General features: G+C 41.8%; 1 protein-coding gene across 2 annotated transcripts in view; it reads left to right on the top strand.

Annotated features, from left to right (window-relative positions):
- Positions 1 to 18,208, top strand: part of ATP2C2 (ATPase secretory pathway Ca2+ transporting 2) — a 238,739-nt gene that overhangs the window by 77,958 nt on the left and 142,573 nt on the right. The window contains exons 1-3 of one of the 2 annotated variants that reach the window (XM_029608099.1): positions 4,890 to 4,913; positions 8,987 to 9,097; positions 13,650 to 13,766. In XM_029608099.1, coding sequence (XP_029463959.1) covers positions 4,905 to 4,913; positions 8,987 to 9,097; positions 13,650 to 13,766 — 237 coding nt within the window. In that variant the 5' untranslated portion in view covers positions 4,890 to 4,904. Of the gene's footprint in view, positions 1 to 4,889; positions 4,914 to 8,986; positions 9,098 to 13,649; positions 13,767 to 18,208 lie in introns of those variants that run through there. The other variant, XM_029608098.1, reaches the window with a different exon arrangement.

The following is an 18,208-nucleotide window of genomic DNA, read 5'->3' as shown; positions in this document are numbered from 1 at the left end:
AATTCTGTCTTCTCTTGCTCAGCGTCTATTCAATCAATCGCATGCGTCGGCACGCCAAATTCTTCAACTGCTGGGTCATATGGCAGCACATGTTTCACCTACAATGGGTCCTCAAGAATCAATGGTCACAGAACTGGAAACCACTCTCGATCACAGTACGTCTTACCAAACAAATGCGTATCGACATTCAATGGTGGATAAACACCAACCACTTGTCCTCGAGAGCACCATTTCAGTTGCCTCCTCACCAAATGTCTCTCACAAAGGATGCATCCAGGAAGGGCTGGGGAGCCCACAAACGACTTAAAAACTCAAGGTCGTTGGTCTCTTCAGGAGACCAACTATCAGATCAATCTCCTGGAGCTTCGAGCCATTTTTGAAGCACTTCAAACCTTCTCTTCCCAACTTCGAGGAAAACATCTCATGGTATACACAGACAACCAGATAGCCATGTTCTATGTAAACAAGGGAGGGTCAGGTTCGGGAGGCACTTCACATACTGACTTGGGCAATATCGAACCAAGTCTCGATACAAATCACTTACCTTCCCGGATTAGACAATGTAACAGCGGACCGCCTCAGCAGAATTTTCCATCCACATGCATGGACCTTGAATCGGGAAGTAGCATCAAGCATATTCCAACAGTGGGGCTTTCCAACCATAGACCTCTTTGCCATAGAGAGCAACCTGCAAACACAGACATTTTGCTCCATCTACCCAAGCAAACTTCATTACGCTCCAGATGCTTTCCTCATTCTGTGGACGGAGGGTCTACTCTATGCTTACCCTCCCATTCCACTAATATCCAAAACAATATAAAAATGCATGAGAGATGCAGCGAACATGATCCTCATAGCCCCGTCCTGGCCAAGGCAGCCATGGTATGCATATCTCATGAGACTATCCATTCGCCCACCGATTCTCCTGGAAAACCATCCCCAACTGAACTCAGGAAGGGGGATCCCTCCTTCATCCGATGCATCGATCCCTGCATCTGACTGCATGGAGGTTGAGCGGAACGTATTAAACCATCTAGGACTTCCATCTCAACTTGAGGACAGTCTCGTTGCATCCAGAAAACCTTCCACCAGGCGTAATTACGCCGGGAAGTGACGTCGTTACTTAGAATGGTGCAAACCAAAAAGACTGGATCCTTCTCTACAACAGTAACACATCTCCTGGAGTACCTCCACTCTCTTTACATTGCTGGTTTGGCATCTACTTCAGTTCGGGTGCGTATCAGTGCTATTGCAGCTTTGCATCACGCTCACAATGGACTTCCCATTTCCAACCACCCCTTAATCTCCAGATTCATGCGTGGCGTGCTACGTCTTCGTCCACCAGTCACAAAACCACCTATACCATGGAATCTCAATATTGTCCTGGAACAATTAATGTTACCCCCTTTTTGAACTTCTAGATTCCTGCCATGTCAAATACCTTACTTGGAAAACAATATTCCTAATCGCTGTGACATCAGCAAGGAGAGTAAGTGAACTTCAGGCCTTGGTTCACTACTCCCCTTACTTAGAATTCTATCATAATAAAGTCACACTTTGGCCTCATCCGGCCTTCCTGCCTAAGGTGGTATCTGCTTTTCACATCAACCAGTCCATTACGCTTCCAATCTTCAAGGCTAAGCCTCATACGAATGATAGGGATAGACTTCTCCATTCCCTAGATTGTAAGAGAGCGCTGGCTTATTATAAGCAAAGGACACATTCTGAATCCAGACTATCTCGGCTGTTTCTCTTCTTCAATCCAAATTCTCCGAACCAACCTGTCTCCAAGAGAACTCTGTCTGGTTGGTTGTCCCAATGTATAACTTCCTGCTACAATAAGTGTAATATGCCATTGGACACAAGACCAAAAGCACACCAAATTAGAGCAACGGTGGCGTCTGTTGCACATTTCAGGAACGTTCCGTTAATAGACATTTGCAAAGCAGCAACTTGGTCTTCTCTCCACACTTTCACATCGCACTACTGTCTAGAACAGCAAACCTCTTCTGATGCAGCCATGAGTTCGGCAATCCTGTCAACCCTTGCACCTAAATAAGACTGTCTTCCTTGTTGTTGAGGGGTAGTGCCCTAATCTAAAGAACATAATACCTGGACACCACCTGGGAGCTTGGGACTCCCAGACAGCATGGCTAATTCAGCCTGCTATCGCTGGGAAAAAGCAAGTTTGCTTACCGTAAACGGTGTTTCCGTAGATAGGATGAATTAGCCTTGCGTTCCCGGCCCACCTCCCTAGACAGTCTACAAATACACCAAACCTATTTCCACGTACATCTCGCTTGGTGACAAGAGACTGAGGTAAAAACGCTAATCGCTTGGGAATCTCACCGCACAGCCGTACAGAGTTCAAAACTCTCTACTCTATGAGAAAACTCCGCCTACTGACCCGGTCACGATGCTCCCAGACAGCATGGCTAATTCATCCTGCTATCTACGGAAACACTGTTTACGATAAGCAAACTTGCTTTTTTGGTCACAAGGAAGTTTTTCTTTCTTTCTTTAATTTATATTCCTTTTTCTTGATTTGCAATTACAGATGTTCCCTGATGTGGCTGAGGCAACCCAGAGGAAGAGATTTTATTAATGAGACCAGGAATTTTACAGTTGGGAGCGTTATTTTGATTAAACTTTCCCATGTAAATGTGTAGTTAAACTTGGAGGTATTAAATACATTTTCTATGAGCCTCCACATCTTGCTAAGTTTACAAGTGTCAGAGAAGTCCAGACCCTGTTGCCTATTGCTCACAGTCCCATGACAGCTGCGTTAGGAGTTTTCTTCCTTATCTTTAACTTGTATTTGTATATATCTTTTTCTTGAATTGTATTTTGGCTCCTCTGCCATCAATTGTGGACAGATGAAATGCTGGTGGAGGGATGATAAGAACATAAGAACATAAGAAATTGCCATGCTGGGTCAGACCAAGGGTCCATCAAGCCCAGCATCCTGTTTCCAACAGAGGCCAAAACCAGGCCACAAGAACCATGCTAGTGATGCAATTAATAGCAGTGGCTATTCCCTAAGTATAATTGATTAATAGCCATTAATGGACTTCTCCTCCAAGAACTTATCCAAACCTTTTTTGAACCCAGCTACACTAACTGCACTAACCACATCCCCTGGCAACAAATTCCAGAGCTTTATTGTGCGTTGAGTGAAAAAGAATTTTCTCCGATTAGTCTTAAATGTGCTATTTGCTAACTTCATGGAATGCCCCCTAGTCCTTCTATTATTCGAAAATGTAAATAACCGAGTCACATCTACTCGTTCAAGACCTCTCATGATCCTAAAGACCTCTATCATATCCCCCCTCAGCCGTCTCTTCTCCAAGCTGAAAAGTCCTAACCTCTTTAGTCTTTCCTCATAGGGGAGCTGTTCCATCCCCTTTATCATTTTGGTTGCCCTTCTCTGTACCTTCTCCATCGCAATTATATCTTTTTTGAGATGCGGTGACCAGAATTGTACACAGTATTCAAGGTGCGGTCTCACCATGGAGCGATACAGAGGCATTATGACATTTTCCGTTCTTTCTTAATTGTTTTCCTTTGTTAATACTTTGGTTTGACTCTTTCAGCATATTCTAAACAAGGTTTCCTTGGATGTAAAAATTAAGTTTGCAGTAATTAGAAAAATTTAAAAACAGAAAATGGGGAGAACTTTTAGGCTAGAAGCCTCTATTGTGAACTTTCTGAAATTGCCTAATTATTCTGCTGCTGATTTTATTTTAAAAGTATGTAAAAGAAGTATTTCAAATTCCTGATGCCTCTTGCAAAAGTGTATTACTTGCTGTTAAAATTCAGCCACATCAGGAGATGCTGTCAAATGTGACTCAGAAAGCTGATGAGGGAGTGAATATCTTAGCAAGCCCTAGGGCACTGCTTGGTTTGTCTTCTGCCGTGACAAAAGCTACTCTCTTAGTAAACTTTTTATTCTTGAATCTCATTGGGACAGGATATTCCAAACTTTTTTTTTTTTTGCTCCCAACACAAAATTCAGAACTTTCTTGTTTTAAAAATTCAAATTTATCCGCATGTGCCAGGTAGTGTGCAGACCTCTAGGCAAGAAATTCTTAATTATCATGATATATTTCCCTCTAAATGTTGAATCAACACTACATTATAAATGAGAAGCATTGATGGAGACAGAAAAAGGAAATCAGCTGGAAAATACACACACACTATGGAACCAGCATGTGCTTTTAGCCAAATTCGAGGTTAGTTTTGTCAGGTAAAATTGCCCTCTGAAATGGGAAAGAAAAAAAGGGCTAGTGACATTATTCTGTTATCAGCATTTCACAGTCTAGGCATTGGACACAGGAGACTCCAAGGAAGACAGTGACCTGAAGCTAGGCGTGGTCTACGAGAACCCGCAAGTTGCTCAGAATCACAAAATACATAGGGTTATTGCTAAAGTATTGTTAAAACTATAAAAGTTGAATTAAAACAATAAAAATACACGAGGTTGGATCAAGTGGTGGACAAGGAAGCTACCTGCTCGGAGGGCAGGTAGCTTCCTTGTCCACCACTTGATCCAACAGGTGATAGAACAGGTGATAGAACAGGTGCAATGCAGGAAGCCACAGGCTTAAAAGAAGAAAAAAAAACATAACTTGGGGGGGGGGGGGGGGAGAACAAATGTTTAGCTGCAGCTATTGTCCTGTCACTTTTTTCTTTTTTTTTTAAATTAATTAAGCTAAAGTTTGCCATGCAATCGTGTAAAATAAATAGTGCCTGCTAGTTTTGTGTCATGCTGCAACCTCTGAGAAATGTCAGCAGACACATCACAATACAGAACACAGGGAACACAATGTTCTGCCAATAACAGGGGGAAAAGCATGCAGCAGGGGCAGAAGAAAGAGTATGGCTAGAGCTGACGGAAGGTTTTCATGAGGCAGGTAATGTGTGGTAAAATCATGAAATGCTCCATGTAAAAGCAGGTCACTTTCATGTTCAACCTTGGCATAGAGCAAAAGGAAGTAGAGCAGATGTGTGACTTTCTAGGGCTTTACCAATGTGTGTGGAGTTTTCCAGACATGAAAGGATGATGAGGCCTGAGCAAGATCCCCAGAGCAGCAGTCATCTTCCTGCTTTTCAAACTTGTCTCCAAACACATTCAAAACGTGTTCAGAGATGTTTGAACAATCATTTGTGATGCAGTTGTATATTTTATTTTATTTAATTTATTTAAAAATATTTCTATACCGTCTTTTCAAACTAGTTTGATCAAGACGGTTTACAAATTTCGATTATATAGAGCCATTAACCAAAGAAAAAACAAAAATAAAAATAAAATAAAATAAAACGTCAAATTTAAAAAAGTATAGATAAGAAATAGAAAGAATAAAAATACATTATATTGTCATAATCCCTACTCATAAAATAAATATACTAATTTTTTAACAAAAATAGTCAAAGATAGAAAGGAAATAATAAATCTAAAAATATAACTCATATAAACCATATTCCTTCAAAATGTGTAATTGAATAGTAGATTGCTACAAAAAATGTGGCTTAAAAAGAAGTGAGTTAGTCAATTTTCAAGATGAGCATATGCAATCTTAAATAAATAAGTTTTAACTGCCTTCTTAAATTCAGTATGACTAATAATTTGCCTTAAGGTGTTAGGGAGAGAATTCCACAACAGCGGTCCTGCCACTGAAAAGGCCCTCTCCCTGGTCATATTGAGTCTTGCTATTCTAACTGTGGGAACATCGAGCAAATATTGAGATGTTGATCGAAGGTGTCTCATTGGTTTATACAACCGTAAAGATGTACAGAGCCATGTGGAATCATGGTCATGAATTAGTGAATGAATTATAGAGAGAACCTTATATTTTACTCGATATTTAATTGGGAGCCAATGAAGTTTATATAAGATAGGGGAAATATGATCTCATAGGTAGTCCTACTAAGAGACGAGCGGCTGAATTCTGTATTTGCTGCAATGGTTTTATCGCAGAGTCTGGAAGACCCAGAAACAAACTGTTACAATAGTATAACTAGCACAGGCACCTATTTTTCATTGTAGCCTATTTAAAATAGTTAGAAAAAAAAAGACCAACAAATTGTTTTTCAACTCTGCCACAACCCATGGCCAGGCTTGGGTTGAAACCACTTTGAAATAAATTGCGGTCAAAGTTGAGCATAGACTCTATTGGAGAGCACATGGCAATAGGAGCGTAAAAATAACGCACACTGCTTATTGTAAGACAAGCACGTAAGTCATGGAAATCTATTACAGTGTCCCCGGCTACTTTTCCCCTAAGGACTGTGCACCCATTTTCAAAGGGAATATGCATGCATACTTTCACCTTTGAAACTTTGTAACTCGCTGACGTTTTGCACAGAAACTAACATGCCTTATTTCCAGTCATACCTCCCCTTGATGTGGATAAAAGTGTATGCATGCATTTTTAGCCGTATTGCACAAAGGCAATAATCAGATGGCCAAACTGTGCATGCAAATCGCTATTTACTGAACCTGCACAAATGGCTTTCAAACTTGTGCTTTAAAAGCCCCAATAGCATTTATTACAATGATAAAATGCGGGTCTGCCAGTTCTATTGATAGTGCAGAGTTCTAGATGGTGACACCTTTTGAAATATATATATAAAATGATGTAGTAGACAAGCTTTTGAGATCACACAGTTCCTTTCTTCACAGGTGATCCAGAGACCTCTTGTGCTGAAGCATTGGTGTTTTTGGTCCTTGAAAAGATATTCCAACCTACTAAGATATTAATAGGTCAATGCTATATTGTACGCTGAGCCTAGCGCAAGCTAGCAAGCTCTTGGATGCGTGATTTGGACGTGCTAGGCTAACACCCAATACAATAAGGGGATTAGTGTGTCCAAACCATTTATAATGTAGTATTGGTTCAACATTTAGAGGGAAATGTATCATGATAATTAAGAACTTCTTGCCTGAAGGTCTGGATAGTACCTGGCACATGCAGATAAATCTGAATTTTTAAAACAAGAAAGTTCTGATTTTTGTGTTGTGGGCAAAAAAAAAGTGCTCATCACATGTGAATGCATGTACATGAGGCTATTAGCTTTTACCCCATGTGCACGTTTTATCACGGAAAACAATGCCAGCCCCAGGGCTGGTGTTAAGTCTTTATGCGCTCTGAGCCCTCTAATAAAACCCACCACAAAGCCACAAAAAAGCCCAAAATATGGCTTTTCTGTGTTTCCTCCTACTTAGTAGTGTCCCGATTCTGAGTAGGAGGAACCACAAAACTTTGTACATGCAGGTCATTCCTTGCTATCCAGCAGCATCCTCTGTTCTCTGTAACGCACAGAGGGGGCATCCCTTTAGATGCTTGATATCCTTTCCTTGGGTAGCACAGCAAAAGGGTGACATAGTCCTACACTAGCCATCTGAGATGGAGCTCGTTTCTCTTCTCCAGTGTTCTAGCTGTGCTTGCAAATGTCCGGTCACTCACTGTTCATCCTAAAACACCCAGGTGGTCCATAGACTGAGTGTGCACGCTGCAGATTGATCGCTTTCAATACGTATTGTATATCAGTGTTTTTTGATTATGTTGTGTAAAGGGTTGTGATGCAATCCAGTCAAACCTGACTAGTTTTGAAGCGACCGGGCTTGTTTGTACAGTTAGTACATATTGCTTTGGGAGGGCAAGGAGGAGAGGGCAGATTTTAACTAACCATGCAGGTGCAATTGGGAATGCACTGGTACATTGTCTGATATTCTTAGGTGCCCTTTTTTTGCACCAGAATTCCATCTTCTGTTGAAGCTGAAGTTTTCAGTCATTCAGAGCAAATGTCAATATTAACTTCTGCTGTCGGCAGTCCTGGCTTGCATGTCTTGTCTTGTGCCATACTTGCAGCCCTGTTCCAGAAGTTCCTCATCGGGTGATCTCCCTTTTCCTTATTAGTGCACCTCACAGTACATCCAAAAGCTGCATTTTCATGCTTTTTTTTTTTTTTTTTTGTGATGATGTTCTTCTCAGCTTTTTTCTTTGTTTTTTATCCCCCCTGCCCCCACATTAGCTCAAGTGGCCAAGATCCTTCGTTAGCCCAAAGGCTGGGGGGGGGGGGGTGCTTCCTCCTCTGGGCCACCTGATGGCCTGCAGAGGCTACCACTGTAGCAACTGCCATGCTTCATCCCTCCCTGGGTCTTAGTGAATCACCGCCATGCTTCTCCCAGAACTTGGTCTGCCCCGATGGGTGGGAGATTCAAGCTCTGATTCCCCATGCTGCAGCTAGTTTCAAATTTTTAGAGATGATGTTGAATTCATACTAAATCTCTGTAATCTACAAATTAATTTAGAGGGCTTGGAAACTACTATCTTTTTTTTTGTTGTTGTTGTTTTAAAGAGATTTTTACAATGTGACACTATATTAGCTTTCTTACATTCCCAGTCCAGATGGGAAGTGCTTTGGAGAAAATATCATCCATCACCAATTTTGAGTTAAGAAAAAAAGAATATGATAGAGTGGTTATTAAAAAAAAAAAAAAAAAAAAAAGTGCAGCAGGTATTAGATGATTGCAACATAGCTAAAGGTAGATTTATGGTACTGAGAGCAACTACCAGGACAGTTTGTTGAAGTGAATTCAAGAAAAGCCTTGGAGAAAAATAGCTGGAAGAAAATATTGAATCTTTCCATGCAGATGGGTGAAGAGAATTGAACAGATGATGGAAAGAAGAGAGAAGATGGTGAAAGACGTATCAAAATATGGTTGGAACCTTGGAAGATGATAGAAAGGAGCAGAAAGCGGGGAAGGAGTGTACCTTTACTTTTTTTTCACCCCCATTTCAACTCCTGTCTGGAAGGGCACTAACACTTTGAATAACACTGGTAGATTCTATCTGTTCCCCGCTCAAGCACAGGGGTTAATAACAAGATAACGATAACCTCAATTCTAAAGATGCCAATTAAACTGGCCCAGATATTTCTGTTTCATTAATAAGAACATTTGTTTCTTTAATACCCATAACAGGTTAAAGACCAATGTGAATTGAAAGCCATTGAACAAGAAGAAGTCATCCTAGCAATACCAGCCAAGGAAGCTTGCAGACGGACTAAAGATGAGTTGTCAAAAGAATTACATGTAAGTCCTACATAACACCCAACATTTCAGGGGGAGAGGATGGAATGATTGCTTTTATGCCTAGCTCTCTAAAAGGCTTGGATTTTCCTTCCATTCTGGTTTATTTATTTATTTATTTATTTTTTATTTTTTATTTTTATAGACCGAAGTTCTTGTAGGAGCTACAAATCACTCCGGTTTACATATAACTTTTAAATGCCCAAAAGGAGTAGGGGCTTTACATAGAACAATAGAACAAATAACAATAGAAAAGAAACAATAACAATGGAACAGATAGAACAAATAACTAATTAAACATAGTAATATAATAATAAAATATTATATAGAAAATAAATATAAATATATAAATATAGTGTAAATACAGTATAAATACAAAAGATGAAAGTGCTCAAAATAAAGGTGCAGTTGAAAAAATCGTAATAGCAAAAAAACCAGTGAGTTATCCCTAAATTTGGGTTTATAGTCTTGACTAGGTAACATTACATGTCTGGGAAAGCTTGACGGAAAAGCCATGTTTTTAGCTTTTTTTTGGACTCCTGATGACTTGGTTCTAGTCTTAGATCTGGGGGGAGTGCGTTCCATTGGTGTGGGCCTCCTGAAGATAGAGCTCTTTTGCTCAGTGATGATTTTACCTGTGGGGCTTGCAGCGTGCCTTTGTATGCGCTTCTTATTGGTCTGGATGATGTGTGAGGTTGAAGTTGGGTGCTTAACATGATCGGAGCAAGATTGTATGTTGCTTTGTGAATGATTGTGAGAACTTTATAGAGGATCCTGTGATTAATAAGAAGCCAATGTAGGTTACGAAGGATTGGGGTGATATGATCTCTTTTATTAGAGTTTGTGAGTATTCTGGCAGCGGCGTTCTGTACCATTTGTAAGGGTTTGATGGTATTTGTGGGGAGACCGAGAAGGAGGGAGTTGCAATAATCGAGCTTAGAAAGTATGATGGATTGAAGTACTAGCCGGAAGTCGGTGAAGTGAAGGAGGGGTTTTAGTTTTCTGAGGACTTGCAGTTTGTAAAAGCAGTCCTTTGTGGTGGTGTTTACAAACTTTTTTAGGTTTAGATAGTTGTCTAGCCAGGCTCCAAGATCCCTGACGTCAGGTGAGAACTTGCTAATTGAGTTTGGTTGAGAGGAGCTTGAAGAGATGGTGAGGGGATCATGGGAGATGATGAGCATTTCGGTTTTGTTGGCATTCAATACTAAATTGAGGCTTGAGAGTAAGTCTTTAATTGGCTGTAGACAGTCGTTCCAGTAGCTGATCGTTTTTTGAAGGGATTCTGAAATCGGGAGAAGGATTTGAATGTCATCTGCATAGAGGTAATGGGTAAGCTTGAGGGATGAATGTCATCTGCATAGAGGTAATGTCATCTGCATAGATGAGGGATAGAATAGATGAGGGATAGAATAGATGAGGGATGAATGTCATCTGTATAGAGGTAATGGGTAAGCTTGAGGGATGAGAGCAGGTGGCATAGAGGTAGGAGGTAGATATTGAAGAGGGTGGGTGAGAGTGAAGATCCTTGTGGGACTCCTTGATCAGAAAGGACTGGAAGAGATTCCTTGTTGTTTATCCTGACTTTATAGAATCTATTGCTTAAGAAGGACTGAAACCAGCTGATAGCTGAACCTTTGATACCTATGTTGGCTAGTTGGTCTATAAGTATGGTGTGTTTTACCATGTCAAAAGCAGCGGATAGATCTAGCAGAATAAGGAGGAAGGATTGTTTTTTCTCCAGGTTGACTAGGATGGTGTCCGTGAGTGATAGTAAGAGAGATTCGGTGTTTAGGAGTTTTCGGAATCCGTATTGCGCCGGGGACAGAATGTTATGATCTTCCAGATATTCTGACAGTTGCTTGTTAACAATTTTTTCCATCAATTTGGCAATGAGAGGTAGGTTTGCGATTGGTCGAAAGTTCGCTGGGTCCTATGGAGAGGCGTTTGGTTTTTTTAGTAGTGGTTTTGAGGATAGCCAATTTTAACTGGTTGGGGACTTGGCCTTGAGAAAGGGATGTGTTAATTATATCAGAAATTGGTTTTGAGATTGTGTTCTATTTGGTTTGTTTCTATTTGAGAATTTGAGATTGTGTTCTATTTGGTTTGTTTCTATTTGAGAACAACCTGTGTGGCCTATGACCGCCATTTGTATGCTTTGGCGTACATGATAAATGGCTATATATAGTGTTGATATAATTGATGACCATATACGGTGCGAGGCCATCCTACAAGATGTAGAGTTTCCATGGTTTTCACAAGACAAGCAGGATGGGTAGTCCTCATATATGGGTGACATCATCAGGATGGAGCCCAATCACGGAACACTTTTGTCAAAGTTTCTAGAACTTTGACTGGCACCTACTGGGCATGCCCAGCATGGCACCAACCCTGCATCCAGCAGGGGTCCCCTTCAGTCTCTTATTTTCCGCACAGCAGTAGCCATGCGGATTAAGGAGCTCTCTAGAGATTCCTGACAGGAATTTTCCTCACGGAACTTATTTCCAAAATTTAAAAAAAATTCTACCCCATAGGGGTCCCCCTATTGATTCTGTAGTCCGCGGTCGTAAGGTAAGGCTTTACCCTCATTTGCAGTCGATTCAGTCGAGTTTTCCCTTTGTGGCCTACTGGCCATCGACCGCACCGCGGCTAAATTTTTGTCGAAGCCATGGCGTCAGGTTTTCGTCGGTGCCCCGATTGTCCTTGGACAATGTCCATCACAGACCCACTAGGGTCTGTGTGTTGTGTTTGGGGTCGGACCACGACATCTTAACTTGCACCAAATATGCCCAAATGACACCGAAGGGCCGTGAGGCCTGCTCAGAGAAGATGGAGTTTTTTTCAGGCAAAGCCGCCGATTCCATCGAGCGCTTCACCATCGTCTGAGCCGGTGCCATCGATCACTCGCCAGCAGCGGGACACCGGTGCTGTCCACCCGGCACCAACAACTCTTAAGACATCGACTTCTTCTCTTTGGCTCCGGAGAAGGACCAAGGAGAACATTGTGAAAAGCGTCGACACAGTCATCGGAAGGCTCAGTCTGCTGGATCCAGGCAAGCCCTTGGCATCGGCGACGACAGAGCCACCGACAAAGAAATCCCGACCGGAGAAGGCCCCATCCTCCTCTGCGACTGGGTCACCGAGGCGTTCCCCCACCTTTATTGGTGCTGGGAGCCGCAACTTCACTTTCACCGGTGGACCCTCTGGCTACGCCAGCGACCCGTTCAGGGTTTCAGGATGCCCTCCTACCCAAATCCACCCCTGTTGTGCCTGTTGCACGTCATTGGGTGCATTTGGTGCATTGCTTGGGCATCCTCAGCTCACTACTCACCCATATGTGAGGACTACCATCTGCTTGTCCTGTGAGAAAGCAGAGTTGCTTACCTGTAACAGGTGTTCTCACAGGACAGCAGGATGTTATTCCTCACAAAACCCGCCCGCCACCCTGCGGAGTTGGGTTCGCTTGCGATTTGTTATTTTATTTTTCGCATATACTTCTTGCTATACACGAGACTGAAGGAGGGACCCCTGCTGGATGCAGGGTTGGTGCCATGCTGGGCATGCCCAGTAGTGCCAGTCAAATTTCTAGAAATTTTGACAAAAGTATTCCTTGATTGGGCTCCATCCTGATGATGTCACCCATATGTGAGGACTAACATCCTGCTGTCCTGTGAGAACACCTGTTACAGGTAAGCAACTCTGCTTTCTCCCAATAGGAGAAAGCCAACCTGTTTCTTAAACAATTCTTCCTCTTCCAGTTTGTAGTAGTAAAACTCTGTGGGAATGTCCATGCCTTTGTCTCCTCAGACTGGTTATTTCATGGTTTGGCATGCTTGCCAACTTTTCTTTCTATTAAGATCCCCCAAATTGTAATTAGCATAAAAATTCTATCGCTGGGTGTATGCGATATGTACTATATACCCTAGTCGTGAGCTAACATAAAGTAATTGCTTATCTATCAATATTCTCCAATAGCAGCAGAACAATGGGTTGCACATGTATGGGTCACGTGACCTTCAAGCTTGATTTATTGTGGAATCTATATACCCATTATAACCTTAACCTGTTGTAGCACACTTTTTGAAATTTACAGTTAGAAAAAGCATGATTATAAATAAATGATAGAAATTATTTTCTAGTCTTGCTATTGGGGAAGGATATTTAGACTGTAAGGGCCTGATTTACCAAGGCTTCCCCCAACTCCCACCCCCAAAAAACTTAAAAAATTAGGTCACCAAATGGAAGTTATACATACAGCACTGAACTCATTTAAACCGCATTACAGATTTAAGGGATGGATATAGTGAGGATTTTGTTTTTTTTTAAATGCATCACAGTAAATGCATTTGAGATTCATAGGGGAATGCATCTCAGACTCCTTTAGGGGAAACGCATTAGGTTTATCTTAAGCAAGGGCATGTCAGGAAATGAGTCCATGTCAAATGTTTGCAAACACGCTGTGGAGGAAGGGCTGTCAAGGCAACAAGCCAGAAAACCTAATGTACCCTGCATTTATAACCCCTGTAAAAATGTCATCAAAATCTGCTATTCTTTTCAGGTTGATTTGCAAATTGGACTTTCGGATTTCTCTATTCTTCAGCGGAGAGTTAAACACGGCTGGAATGAGTTTAAAATGGATAGTGTGGAACCGATCTGGAAGAAATACTTAGGCCAGGTAAACTGGTGTCTGTGGGCAGCACTTTGTACAGAGTGGTATATGTAAATATGCTGTCCTCTCTCTTCCCTTTTCCACTTGGCGCTTCAACTAAGAGAAGTATATTGCAAAAAAGATGATGTGCTTAGATGTGGTTACCTTGTTACAGAGAGCGTTAATGGACTGCACTTAGGGTGTCTTCACTAGCTCTTAGTGTATCACATGGGAAAAATTGAAAAACAGATGTTTGATCTGCCGGTGATTCTATCTGTTTGACGTACGGGTGGCAGTGCTTACCGGCGCGTGAATTAGAAATGCTGGACAAGTCGAGAATCTGTTAACAAGGTAAAGAATAGTGGGAATATTTGCCAGCGGGTTTCAAGAGGAATGAGCAGAATTATCTCTGGAGAATAAAATGAAAAGTAAGGTGTCCAGATCACATGACCTCTCTCAACCTTCCATTAGGGATGGAGAGTTTAAAATTGGAGAAGACCAATATTGTGTGTTTAGTGTTTAAGCTTTTATTGGATACCCATTAGCCTGCTAATGTGTGTAGTGAAATATGATTATAATATCCAAGAGCAAATTTTTCGATTTTTGAAAAACCTAGATTGGTCTGGGTTTCCACAAGCAGTAAATTATGAAAGGGAAACTGACCCAACTTGGAGATCAGACTCTGCCTCTGTTTCTTTTTCTCTGTAGTGAAGGCTGGGGATTAGATTTTTATCCAGCAGTTCTGAGTCCACAGTCATTCGTGTGGTTATCTGAGTGCAACTGGATACACTGGGGTAAATTTTCAGTAAGGTGCATATATGTGAGAGCCTGTGAAAGGGCAAGGGGATTTTCCATCTCAAGGGTTGTGCACACATGGAGTTGGGAAAGTGCTTTTATGTTAAGATCTGCACACATGCATGTATCTGATCAGAGCAAAGTGGGGGTATAAAGTTGGGTGCATCAGCGGCATGCTGTGTGCACGGGTTCCTTTTACAAAATGCCTCCAGAACAGCTCTTATTTTATAGGGACAGGTTAGAAAATGTATATGCACGGTTCTACGAGGCTGGAAATCCATTTACCTGCACACAGCTGCCTATTGTGAGTCGATTCTGTTTTTACCTGTGTAACTGGAAACCTCAGGCTTGATTTACTGCTGCTTTTTTCTCATCCCTTTGGGCAAAGGTTTTGGGGGTGGGGGGGGGGGGGTGGGAAGGTTAATGGATGAATCCCGTCCGCCAGGATATCCGGGCCCATGGCTCAAACCAGAGAGCCGCACCTTACCAGCGGTGTTCCCTCTGAGGTGCAAGGGGGACGGCCTGCCAACACCTCCCCGCTGGGCAGGACTTAGAGGGAATATTGCTGACCAGGTAGCCTGGCTGAGAGTGGCTAGGCACATAAATAGGAAGACAGAGTGTGGCATCACAGAAAACTGTTTTATCTGTCCATCCAGATTTATCCAGCTACTGAAATATTTACTTCAGGTAGACTGTGAGGAAATATTTCCATGCCTACAAGGTATAAATGCATGAACGTATATGACTGGATTTTTCCCTTGTTGATTGGTGATTTGCTACTGTTTTGAAGAAAATAAATAAAGAATAGCAACTTTGATCATTAAGGGTCATCTGGCTCTTAACTATCTAAAAATGCTTCATCGCAGAAGATGGGTCAGTGGCATTGCACAAGGAATTCATTTGAGCAGGCTGGGTATGCCTTGCATTCTTTATCTGCTCTCAGGTCCTGTGTTTCTAGCAAACAGAAGGCTGTTTTATAAAAGTAAAATTATCCTGTCCTACAGAGTGTTCATTACAGTGGCCTCAGGGAGCACAATGAAAGCATTCTTGTGCGCTGCACAGAGCTTCAGTGTCTGTTCCAGGACCCGGTCATTTTAATTTTGCTAAAAGAGAAAGTTCAGGATTAAGCCAAGCTCTGGAGAATTTACGGACACCAGGGGGTGGTTTAAAAAAAAAAACAAAACACTCCGAGGTAGATTTTTTAAAGGGTTTAGGAGCCTAACTTTGTGACTTAGGCTCCTAAATTGGCCTTTTTAAAGATTTGTTGGGGACAAGTTCTTAAATTTAGTCTCCTAGTTTCCCTAAGCTTTTAAATTTAGGAGCCTAAAATGTGGGAGGCTACAGGGGTGGAGTTAAGGTAGGGCAAAAATGCTTAAGGGCTTAGCCCTGGTTTCCAGTACTCAATAGCTAAAGTAGGATCCTAAATCTAAGCAAATGAATAGCAGGAGCCTGAATTTAGGACTATAAATGTTTAGGTAACTTTTTGGCTAAAAATAGGATCCTAATGTAGGATCCTAAATTTATGCGCTCAGCTTTCTTTTGAATATCTGCTCTCTGTGCCCAATCTTGGCAGCCAAAATTTGTCCAGTTAGGTTTAGGGGATTTTTCAGCTATAACACATCTGGGGCAGCCCATTTTTTGAGCAGTAAAATTTAACAGCTCAGCCCCAATAAAATTTTCACGGAGGTCGATCTAGCATCCTAACTCCCAAAGTGTGTTGGCTAGATCCTTTGAATGCATCTCTCTGAACATGTAACTGGAAATGCCGATAGTGTTTCGTATGTACACAGAATCATTTATCTGAACAACATCGCAACACGTGTTACAGGAACATCTGTGCAGCCACCCCTGGAGTAGATGTCTTGGCAGCGCATTTCTGGTACCTATCACCTTTGCCTATGCCATGAATGCTTGAATTCTGCCACTAGTTTGGAACTATACCCTCCGCAGGAAGCTTCATATGATGACCCAGCCCCTCATCTTAGAGCTTTTCATTCTGTGAAAAGTGCTTCCTTCTAGTACTTTATCGAAGCCTGCTGTATTCTATCATTTCCCACTTTTCCCTCCTCTAAAACCAATCAGTCTCAAAACAGTTATGTAATGTGGTTTTTGTACATCTACGGTGCTGCAGTGCAGTCTACATGGGACTACCTCAAAAGACAATAACCTCCAAAATGCGGTTGCCAGAACAATTACTGGCAGCAAAAAATGTGACCAGGCTTCCTCTCTGCCCAACTCCCCATGCTCACTACACCGACTTCCGGTTCCTAGTGCATTAAATTTAAAATCCTGTCCCTTGCATTCAAGGCATTTTATTGAGAAAGTAAGGGGTTACCACACTACTCAAAACCTAAGATCTAGCCAAAAGTAACATCTAACCACTGTTTCCCTGTACGTACCGGATCAGTCCAGACTCCTGGGTTCATACATCCGTGCCAGCAGGCGGAGACAGAGAAAGTAAAACTGCCACTGCTTTAACTATGCTGATGCCCCATGCAGTTTCTCAGTATTAATGTGTATCAAAGCTGAATACCAAACATCATAAAAAAACCCACTGAATTATAAACTTACGAAACAACTAAACAAAGAAAATCATCTCTGATAACAATAATGAACCAATAGGAAAGCGGACGACTTTCCAACTGTCTTAATCCCTGGGCGGGACTCTGGACTGATCCTTGGTACTATAGGAATGAAAATGATCAGGTAAGATCCAAATTTTCTTTTCCCTATACGTACTGGATCAGTCCAGACTCCTGGGATGTACCAAAGCTTCCTAGACAGGGTGGGACCTGGAGAGTCCTGAGCACAATACACTTTTGCCAAAAGACAGAGACTCCTGATCCGCCAAATCTAAGCGATAATGCCTTGCAAAAGTATGGAATGACTTCCAAGTCGCTGCCCTACAAATCTCTTGTGGTGAAACCAAGTGAGCCTCTGCCCAAGAGACCGAATGAGACCGGGTGGAATGAGCCCTCAAACCCTCCGGTACCAGCTTACCTTTGAGAATATAAGCTGATCCAATAGCTTCCTTAAGCCATCTGGCAACAGTGGTTTTGGAAGCTTCTTCGGCCCACTCCATAGAACAAAAAGATGGATCTAGACTGATCCTTGGTACTACAGGAACGAAAATTATCAGATAAGATCCAAATTTTCTTATCTGTGAAGACCCGAGGAAAAAAAGAATTCCCAGAACCTTCAAAGAAGCGGCACCTGATCTGTGGAACTCTCTCTCTTCTACCCTTCAAGCCACCAATGATTCTATCTGAAAACTTGGCTTTTTGGTCAACAAAAGCATGACTTTAGCAGACTGGCCTCCAATAGGCCAACCAAGCAGAGAACTTGATATAGATATATAAGCTCAGCTCTTTGAACTGCAGTGTTAGCCCAGTTGTTAGAGCAGCAGGCTATGAACCAGGGTTCAAGTCCCACTGTTGCTCCTTGTGACCCTGGCCAAGTCACTTTACCCTCCATTGCCTCCGGTACAAACTTATATTGTAAGCCCTCTGGTGATAGGGAAATACCTACAGCACCTGAATGTAATCTGCTTTAAAATGCTGAAAAAAAGTGTTAAAAGCAGAATATAAAAATCTAAATAAATAAAAAAGACCTCTATCCTATGACTTATCTATGAATTTATTGCCTCACCCCTATAAACAACTGTTACTATACCA

This window comes from Rhinatrema bivittatum, chromosome 7 (assembly GCF_901001135.1).
Source record: "Rhinatrema bivittatum chromosome 7, aRhiBiv1.1, whole genome shotgun sequence".
NCBI classification, from domain to species: domain Eukaryota; kingdom Metazoa; phylum Chordata; class Amphibia; order Gymnophiona; family Rhinatrematidae; genus Rhinatrema; species Rhinatrema bivittatum.
The sequence above is the reverse complement of the archived record's forward strand: the minus strand, read 5'-3'. Positions and strand labels throughout refer to the sequence as shown.